Source organism: Homarus americanus, unplaced genomic scaffold (assembly GCF_018991925.1).
Source record: "Homarus americanus isolate GMGI-L3 unplaced genomic scaffold, GMGI_Hamer_2.0 scaffold36970, whole genome shotgun sequence".
Taxonomy (NCBI): Eukaryota; Metazoa; Arthropoda; class Malacostraca; order Decapoda; family Nephropidae; genus Homarus; species Homarus americanus.
Window position 1 is genome coordinate 3,021,176 of NW_024740094.1, and position 11,073 is coordinate 3,032,248.

Consider the following 11,073-nt stretch of genomic DNA (forward strand, 5'->3'; position numbering starts at 1 on the left):
AGCATTTAGTAGGAATAATGTATCATTGTGTGTGATGCTTCGGGTTCACGAGTCTGAATCTTTGGGGTTAGTGGTTCAGGGGGGGCTTTGTAATTGTGGGTGACTCTTTAGTTATTGTGAACATGACGTCTTTGATGATAGATATTGTAATGTTCCTTTCTCCTCTGTGGTGCTGAGCGTTGTGGCGAAATGTTCCATCCTGGTTCATGAGTTACTTCGCGTGTTCCATCGTTCCAACGTTGTTCACCGCTGCTGCACCACCTCTGCACTTGCTGACGCTGCTGCTTGATGCTGCTGCTGTTGTTGTTGGCTCTCAGCTGCACAATTAACGCTACTAAACACCAGTACCTTTTGAAGCCCTTATAGAGTAACTCCCACTAACACACTCCAATGTCGCTTCCTCACTTATCTCATTAACATAGCACCAGTCCTGTAGTTCTCCTCCTTCATGTCTCTGGTTTGATCAGCTTTTAGAATTGTACATAAAAAATTAACCTTTTATTTTGTTCTCTCATTGCGCATTACAAGAACCTTTCTGTGTCAGTAATATCCAGTGGAAAAACATGTGCATAGACGCAGTTAAATATTTCTATAGATCGTATCTTTGAACCTGAGGCAGAATTTGTGTGTATTTATATGAGGAATTAAATATTGACGTGGTGGTGGTGGTGAGAGAGGTGGTGGTGGTGGTGATAGTGGTGGTAGTGAAAAGATGGTGGTAGTAGTGGTGGTAGTGATGGTGGATGGTCCTCTAAAACCTGTCCGCCATTCTCCTCTCCCACTCTCTCTCATTTTATCTCTCATACACTCTCTCACCTCTCTCTCTCTCTCCCTTCCTGACACCGCATTTCCTCGCATCTCACACACCCAGTAATGCGCTGCTCACACACCCTTATTAACCATAGTTGTTCATGTCCAGAGAGTTATCACGCACTCTACGTTATCAGCATGGAGATGATATATATTTGGCTTCAAGTAGTTTATCTGTAAATATTAGATAACAAAATATATTCTCCAAATGATATATATTTTCCTCGTCTTGAATTATTTTCTGTTGTCGTTCTATAATGCGTAAGTTTCTCTTTATCACCAGTTACGCATATATACAGTATATATATTTCTTTAACTGGCGTAGATTTTGTAGTAGTGTTAGTTATCAATAATTAGTTCAAAGTTCAGCTAAATTAAACTCATGAAAATATTCCACCAAAAGTTTCTGTGAGTTGTACTGTTAGTTGAAGAATGTCCAGTATGAGGTACCTCGGTGCTGGGACCTGCTGACCTGAGACCTGGAGGTCATACAGGTAGTGTGTCCACCAGACCAGGTCCAGAGGTACTGTGACACCTGTGAACAGCAGGTCCAGCAGGTACTGAGGCACCTGTGTGGCTATCAGGCACGTGTGGCCAGCTGGCACCTGTGGCTAGGCTGGCACCTGTGTGGCTGACTGGGCCACATGAACTAATAAACATCTTGAACCCTTTAGCCTCAACAAGCCACAAACTCATTCCTTTAATCCTAGGATGTAGTCGCCAGGCAGGAAGGACGCCTTGCAGGTGAGCCTCGTCTCTCACTACCTCCCTCACCCCCTCACTCACTGCTCACTCACTCACCAAGCCCTCCCTGACTCACCTCAGCCCCTCCCCACTCCACTCACTCCCCACTCACTCACCCCATAGATGGTTTTAGTTGCTTTTACCTATGTTCTTCTTCCTCCTTTTCTTCACCTGCTGTCTTAATTCAGTGTACTTTACCCATCGTATACTCAGTATACTTCATCTCCTTTCTGCCTCTTATACAGTGTTATTCAAGAGGTTTAATTCATACCGCTGTTATCACCTCTCTAGCAAACTATGTATTGTTAAGGTAGATTAAGTATATACATTACTCTTAAATAAGATAACTAATCACCATATCTGTCTTCTTGTGCACCTAAGGTTTGGTTCTCCAGTTATCTTAATTCTTCAAATTATCTTAATATTTTTCAATTATCTTAATATTTCATAAATTATCTTAATATTTCTCAAATATTCTTAATATTTCATAAATTATCTTAATATTTCTCAAATATTCTTAATATTTCATAAATTATCTTAATATTTCACAAATTATCTTAATATTTCTCAAATATTCTTAATATTTCATAAATTATCTTAATATTTCAAATCTTCTTAATATTATAAATTATATTAATATTTTCATAAATTATCTTAATATTTCATAAATTATCTTATTATTTACAAATTATCTTAATATTTCTCAAATCTTCATAATATTTCATAAATTATCTTAATATTTCATAATTTATCTTAATATTTCATAAATTATCTTCATATTTCTAATTACCTTAATTAAGCAAAGCCAATCTAATTTAACTAGAGTCACCTTCTTAATGATGCACTATTGCCAGCTGTTGCATGCAGATTTAATATGTCTTTGCAACAGGCACAGACCAAAAGACAGACTTACAGACAGACAGATTCACTGTATACAGACATATAGAGTCACAGACAGACAGTTGTTGTTGGTGTTTGTGGTGGTATACAGACATATAGGTCACAGACGAAGATTCACTGGTATACAGACATATAAGTCACAGACAGATTGGTTGTTGGTGTGTGTGTGGTTCTGGTATACAGACATATGAGTCAGGTGTTTGGTACAGACAGATTCACTGGTATACAGACATATAGAGTCACAGACAGACAGATTCACTGGTATACAGACATATAGAGTCACAGACAGACAGATTCACTGGTATACAGACATATAGAGTCACAGACAGACAGATTCACTGGTATACAGACATATAGAGTCACAGACAGACAGATTCACGACAGACAGAGAGACAGATTTCCAGACAAACAGACAAAACTCGCCTCTAATATAATCTTAATTTCAGGTTCATATACCCGAGAAAAAAACATTAACGCCGGGTCATAATATAAATGTTTTTATATTTTAGATTGATAAAAAAAACATGATTCAATTATTTTAGTTTTATGAAATTTAATAGATTTTAACGTAACTTAACTTAACTTAACCTAATCTAACCTAACTTAATCTACGTTTGGTTGGATTAGATTAGGGGTTTTAATAAGTGTATGACCGTATATCTGTGTGTGTATAGTCAATGTTTATTTGTTGTATAAATTTGAATAATGTATTTTGTATTTTCTTCATTATTTTGTATTTTTACTTATTTATTTGTATTTTAATTCATTTGTTTACTTACTTATCTTGTTCTATTGGCAACTCATCAATACAAAGAAATTTATGTGTGTGTGTGTGTGTGTGTGTGTGTGTGTGTGTGTGTGTGTGTGTGTTAATATCCTGATAATTTTGAAGAATTTTTTCATGAATAAAAAGCAAAATTTGTTCCTCATTTAATTGATTTTTCCCTTAAAATGTAAACAAATAAATATTCCTAATCTTACTCGATACTTTCTTAGGTAAAACTTTTTAGTCGTCCTCCCTAAGAGAAATATTTTTGTCGTAAACTTTATGGTAATTTTTTTCTTCAATTCTCAAAATATAACTTAAAAACTTACGAGATATTTTTCTTCAGTAAAAATATATTTCTTACTTTTCTCTTACTCTTTAGATTAACTTATTGAGGAAAAACAGTCAAAGTTATTACGTAATGTGTGTGTGTGTGTGTGTGTGTGTGTGTGTGTGTGTGTGTGTGTGTGTGTGTGTGTGTCGCCCGGGGCTGGAGGGAAGCAAGGCACTTTGATGTATTCATGCCTTGTATTAATTGGCAAAGTTTTGTACCAACGTCCACTCCCTCCCTCCCTCTCTTTCTCCCTCCTTCCCTCCCTTTCTCCCTCCTTCCCTCCCTCCTTTCCTACCTCTCTCTTTCTTTCCCTCACTATCCACAATATATTTTTCTCAACTCTCCAACATCCAAACACATTCCCTCCTTCTCTCCACTGCCTCACCATTCTGCCACCTGAATGCATTCTTCCTCCATCACTGTCTGTGCTTCCTCCAAATGACCGTAATTCTCTCCTCTCCTTTCTTTTCTCCCATCCTCCTTCCCCTCCCCCTCCTCCCGCTGCTTTCCTCCCTCCTCGGTACATTAGATCGCAGTTCCTTTGCTGTGTGTGTGTGTGTGTGTGTGTGTGTGTGTGTGTGTGTGTGTGTGTGTGTGTGTGTGTGTGACCAAAATATATACTTCATAATATTTATATTTTTTTGGTCATTAATTCATATTATTTATTCCTGTCTCATTTCTTTGATTTGGGGAATTAATGAAGAATTTAGTGTTGGTTGTGATGATTATAATAAGTAGTAGTAGTAGTAGTAGTAGTAGTAGTAGTAGTAGTAGTAGTAGTAGTAGTAGTAGTAGCGTTACACCTGATCTCATTAATAAAACAGGTAAAATCAATTCACCTGAACATGTAACATAGAACCTATTATATATTTATGTTATACCAATACTATTATATAAACTTCTGTTCATATAAATACTAGATCCATTAACTTTTTATAAGATATACAAGTATTGAATTATAGACCTGGCTGTATAAACTGTTTATATACCAAATTATGTCATACTAACCTTTATAGCAATTTACCTTTATGCTAATTAGTCCCAATACCTTATACCTTATATCTGTTTTTCATTGCATATCTATCTATCTATCTATCTATCTATCTATCTATCTATCTATCTATCTATCTATCTATCTATCTATCTATCTATCTATCTATCTATCTATCTATCTATCTATCTATCTATCTATCATTTTTTGCCTCTGTTCCTCAATTCATCGTCATATTTGTTTTTGTTTATCATTGCTTGTGAGGTGACGTCCTTGTTTACCTGTGTTAATTAGGCTTCATCTACCTTTACGTCTACCTGTGGATCAGTCTAATTAATCTACTTTTCTCTACCTGTGGGTTATTCTGGTCTGACTTCTTCTGATATTTGTGTGGCAGTGTTTATACTACTACTACTACTACTACTACTACTACTACTACCACACACTACTACAACCACACACTACTACAACCACACACTACACCAAACACCACCACCACACAGCACCACACAACACCATACACCACCACACAACACACTTAGCCACCTCCACCCTCTTGTGCTCACTCCACCCACCCCAGTCTATTACACCTTTACTCTCCGCCCATCCATCTTCTTCCTCCCACCCTTTTTACCCTCACCTCTACTCTCTTTCCTTCTCTCATCTCCGCCCTTCCTCCTTCCCTCACCTACACCCTTTCCTCCCTCTTCCACCCACCATCCTCCTTCCCTCACCTCCTCCACCCGCCCTCCACACACCTTTCTTACAGGACCCACCACCCTCCACCCACAACACCCTGTATGGTCGGCAGGTCGGGTGGGTGAAGGCAGACACCAAGGCCATACAAGCCATCCACAAACACGTCATCACCCACAACTCCAGAGTGTCGGTGACTCATAGTGATCACAACACATGGATGCTGCACATACGAGGCGTCCAGGAGGAAGATCGAGGACCCTACATGTGTCAGATCAACACAGATCCTATGAGGTCACAGGCCACTTTTGGGGTGGGGGGTCATGTGTGTAAAAGGGGGGTGGGGGCTGTGTGTGTGCTAGGACGAGTATTTTCCTGTTCTTCTTCTTCTTCTTCTCACACAGTGACCCGCTTCCTCCACTAGGTTTTTCCTTGCCGGCTGAGCTCACATGGATACCTTTTGACACCTCTCTCTCTCTCTCTCTCAACGTATACCTGCCATGCTCCCCTCCCCCTTCCAAATCCCTATATACTTACCTCCCCACCGCCTTCCCTACCCCACGGACCCCCCACCCCCCAGTCTACGTCATAATATACCTGACTGCTCCTAGAATACCTTCCTCTATTCAACTCGAAATTGTCTCTCAATCATCGGGGCATTATAGAGCCTCTCCCGCCAGCCTCACTTAAGGTCGACATTCCCCTCATGACACTAAGGGAGACTCGACCATAGGCACACTCTCCTCACCCCTCCACCCCCCCTCACCATCCTACCCCCCGTCCCTCATCAGAGAGTCCATGAAAAGAGGGAAAAATCAGCCCGTGGAAGCAAGAGTGTGTTATGCCACCTCTGCTTTTCTTTCTCCCTCTAACACCCACGATGATGATAGTCTGTCTGTCTGTCTGTCTGTCTGTGTCTGTCTGGTAGTATGATAGCAATTAACAGGCTCACTTAAGGTAAATAACGTCCTAAATGACACCAAAATTAGCACCAATTAATAATAATAATAATAATAATAATAATAATAATCATAATAATAATAAAGTGGCCTACGTTTTCTCTTCATAGCTGATTGTGTAAGATGTTGTTTAGTTACGGTACAGTTTGAGGGTAACATTGACGATATTTTATTTGGTAGTTCTGTAGTGTTGATAATGTGGACCACCACTATCACCACCACCACTATCACCACCACCATCACCACCTCCACCACCACCCCCACCACCATCACCCCCACCACTATCACCACCACTATCACCGCCACCACTATCACCACCACCACTATCACCACCACCACCACCACACCATATCACCACCAAATTCATCACCGCCACCACCATCACCGCCACCACCTCACCACCACATCGCACCACCAATTACCACCAAATTCATCACCACCACCCATCACCACCACTATCACCACCACTATCACTATCACCACCACTATCACCACTGGCTGTGTAACTTCTCACTTATATCTCTCACCTTGTCAAATTCATCACTTTTTAACGAGAGCCCAAAAAGCCAAGCGACGGGGGTAACAAGGGTGGTGCTGGAGAACTGTCGCCTGGCGAACATAAAGAACATATCTGGCGACCAATGTGACCAGCGACTGTCCGGTCAGACGCTGAACGATGTTTGTGTTTGTTCAGTCCAGCTCTCATACCAGTGTTGGCTGAGTCATGGTCACCATCACTACCATCACCATCACTACCATCACCATCATCACCACCACCACCACCACCCTCACCACCATCCTCACCACCACCACCACCACCACCATCAATACCATCACCATCATCACCACCACCACCACCACCACCACCACCACCACCTCACCACTCACTCCACCACTGCCTCACCACCACCACCACCCTCTCAGCCTCACTACCCCCAGTCCCTCCCCACCATCCCCAGGTCTCTCACTATTCCAACTCCCTCATCCTTCCTAACCACCTACCTCATCTATCTTCTCTCCCCTCCCCCTGTTCATCCTCTTCCCACTTCCTCCTTCCCATATCCCCACCACCTCCCACCTCCCCCACCTCCTCTCCTTCTCCCTCCCCACCTCCTCCCCTTCTCCCTACCCTACCTCTCATAACCCCTCCCTATCTACCCACCTTCCCCTGTTCCCTACCACATCCCCCTTACCTCCTGCCCCTTACCTCCCTCCCCCTCACCTCTCCCTCCTCCCACCTCCCTGCACGTCACATCTTAGTCAGTAGGAGGTCCTTCAATGCCGTGACATTCAAAAAACCTGGGAAGACGCTGGCCAGATTGGATGGTCCCTCGAAGGGTGTAAACCCCCTCACCCCCCCTGCCACTCCCCCAACTTCCTCCCTCTCTATCTCCTCCCACCCCTGGTACTGTGGTTGTTTGGTTGTTAGGGAGAGAGAGGAGACATGATAGTGAGATATATATAGAGATGAAGGGGCGCTGATAAACCTCCACACCCTCCTCCCACTGTCAATCTCTCCTCTCCTCAACCCTCCTCCCTCCCCCATCCCTCCCTCCTCCTCCCTCTCCCCTCCCCCTGCCACTATGTTTGTTTGTTCTCACATCTTCTGTAGGTGTTCTCGTGTGGTCTCTCCTTCTGACGTGTTCTACTGCGTCCTCCCCTCCTTCAGATAGGATACCTGGAGGTGACGGTGCCCCCAGAGATTGATGATACCAAGTCATCAACAGACGTAATGGTCCCAGAGGGGTCCAACGCACCCATTACGTGTCGTGCCCACGGCTACCCACGACCCAAGATCATCTGGACCAGAGAAGACCAGAAACCCATTGTGCTGAGAATCAATGACCCCGCCATGCCCAAGGTCAAGAGTGAGTACCCAAGGTCAACTAAGGTCAGGAGTGAGTACCCAAGGTCAACCAAGGTCAGGAGTGAGTATACCAAAGAGAGAGAGAGAGAGAGAGAGAGAGAGGCTGTCTGACTGATTGACTGACTGTCTGTCTGTCTGTCTGTCTGTCTGTCTGTCTGTCTGTATGTATGTATGTATGTATGTATGTATGTATGTATGTATGTATGTATGTATGTATGTATGTATGTATGTATGTATGTATGTATGTATGTATGTATGTATGTATGTATGTATGTATGTATGTGTGTGTGTGTATGTATGTATGTATGTATGTATGTATGTATGTATGTATGTATGTATGTATATGTTTGTTTGTTTGTAATGTATGTATGTGTATGTATGTATGTAGTATATGTGTGTGTGTGTGTGTGTGTGTGTGTGTGTGTGTGTGTGTGTATGTGTGTGTATGTGTGTGTGTGTGTGTGTGTGTGTGTGTGTGTGTATGTGTGTGTGTGTGTGTGTGTGTGTGTGTGTGTGTGTGTATGTGTGTATGTGTGTGTGTGTGTGTGTTTTCCTCAAATATTTAACAACGTCAAGTTAGTAAAATATATTATATTAATGCAATATTTTTACGTCGAGTTAAGATTTTAGTCTAATGATCTCAGGTGTTTATTTTTACCTGTATATGTAACTCTCTCTCTCTCTCTCTCTCTCTCTCTCTCTCTCTCTCTCTCTCCAACACTTCTCCTTTACACGCACACTCTCCATCACTCTCCCTCACACCCTTCAACACTACTTCCTTACACTTCCACTCTCTCTCCCACTCTCCTTCACACCCTCCCTCACTCTCTCCCTCACTCTCTCCCTCACAGAACTGAGCTACGAGGGAGAGACGCTTAACTTAACGCAGATCACCAGGTCAGATATGGGACCTTACCTGTGTATCGCCAACAACACCGTCCCGCCTATAGTCAGCAAGAGAATAATGGTCGAGGTTCATTGTGAGTATCTTGTGTTGTGACAGGTGTGGAGTGACAGGTGTGGAGTGACAGGTGTGGAGTGGTAATATTACAGGTGTGGAGGGAGGCACAGATGTAGAGAAGTAATAACACGTGTGGATAAGTAATAACAGGTGTGGAGAAGTAGCAACAGGTGTGGAGAGAGGCACAGGTGTAGTAACAGGTGTGTGCCCACAGTCCGGCCAGTGATCCACGTCCCCAACCAGCTGATCGGCGTTCCCATTGGTAGCTCCGCCAAGCTCGAGTGTAACCTGGAGGCCTCGCCCAAGTCCATCCAATACTGGACCAGAGACACAGGTGGGTCCCTCTCATCCCTCTCATTTCCCCTCTCACCCTGTTAATATCTTCCTTCTTATCCCCCTCACTGCCCTCTCACTCTTCTTGTTCTTCTCTCTCAGTCATATACTCTCTTCTTCCAAACCTCTCACTCTCTTCCTCCATCCCTCTCACTCTTCCCTTTCACACTTCCCTCTCATGTTGTCATGTCACTATACTAAAATGTAGTGCCAGTGTTCACCTCGTCACTATATCCTGTTAATGTCATGCCGCTATAGTGTTATGACAACAAACGTCACTGTCATGTCTTGTTATATAGTGTCACTGTCTTGTTGTCACACCTTCACCATAACTCACTATCGTCAGCACCCACTACCACACTCAACACCAACCACTACTACCACAATCTATCATTAATAACCACCCCCCCTACATATCACCATTATCCACTACCACAACCACCAAGATCCATCACTCCCCATCACAAACCACCACCACTAAGCACCCCCTCTACCCACCACTATCACTAACCATCTACCTACCACTAACCACCCCCTCTACCACCACCCAACAGGAGAGATGCTTATCACCAACAACGAGTTCAACGTACAAGAATCACTAACCAACTTCTATATGACCAAGATGACCCTTACCATCAACCAGTTCAGGAGACGCCACGCTGGCATCTACCACTGCACCGCCAAGAACTCCCTAGGCGAGACTGAGGGAAAAATTAAAGTTTACGGTGAGTCTGTGTTGTGTTGTGTTGTGTTGTGTTGTGTTGTGTTGAGTTGTGTTGTCATGGTATCTGTGTGTGTGAGAGAGAGAGAGAGAGAGAGAGCCCAGACACCTTAACTCACCACCACCTCGTCTCCTCCTACAGTCATCGAAGTACCGACGGAGGAACCTGCCCAGACAGACGAGGACATTACCCAGCTAGGCCAGGGCGGCGGCATCTACCAACAGGTCGACTTTAGCAACGAGATCCCATACGGTCCTCGATCTCGTGAGGACACCAATCCCACAAGACACGAGGACATCTATAACAGGGGTCATCACGTCACCAATCCCAGACCCAATCACCGGACGCCCTCACAAGCGCCGGTAGACAAGAACAGAAAACACCATCGTCCAATCGGTGGGGAGGACCAGGGTGGAATGAGGCCGACCCGACCCCCGTGGTTTGGGTGGGAGAAGCCATCGTCGCCATCATCGTCAGGAGATGAATTTAAGAGTGTCAACTTTACCCTGGTGTTAGTCGTGTGCCTTGCGGGTCTTATCTTGGCTTACCATAGCAATAATTAAACAATATAAAACAATTAGATGAATAAAAGACATTTCATGATGGAATAAAAAAAAAAACAAAAAAAAACAGAGAAGGAAAAAAAGAAATAGATGGAAAAAAATAAATAAAAATAAAAACACTATTATCATAACACCTTAATACTATGTAGATTAAAATAACCCTTGATGACTCTACCATTAAACTGACCATCATAATCTCCCCTCCCCCTCCCCCCTTCCCCTCCCGCCCCCCCTTCCCCACTAGTCACAGTTGCTGTACTGTGCAGGTTACAGGTTGTGAGTTGTTACAGGTGGTTATGAAATGTTTGTAGTTGTTTGAGATAGTTGTTATGAAGGTGGTATTATATCTGTTACTCTCTTTACTGTTGTTCCTGTTAACGTCTTTACCGTTATTTTGTTCTGTTGTTGTCCTAACCTGATCTTACCG

The 11,073-nt window shown here is 43.1% G+C and overlaps 1 protein-coding gene across 1 annotated transcript; it reads left to right on the forward strand.

Moving 5' to 3' along the window:
• The first annotated feature begins 5,324 nt into the window (after positions 1-5,324).
• LOC121875151 (lachesin-like) lies at positions 5,325-10,703 on the forward strand. Its single transcript, XM_042379576.1, has 6 exons — positions 5,325-5,542; positions 7,870-8,098; positions 8,919-9,047; positions 9,243-9,362; positions 9,916-10,086; positions 10,225-10,703. The coding sequence occupies exons 1-6, from the start codon at positions 5,462-5,464 to the stop codon at positions 10,644-10,646; spliced, it is 1,152 nt and encodes a 383-aa protein (XP_042235510.1). The 5' UTR covers positions 5,325-5,461; the 3' UTR covers positions 10,647-10,703.
• The last annotated feature ends 370 nt before the right edge of the window (positions 10,704-11,073 follow it).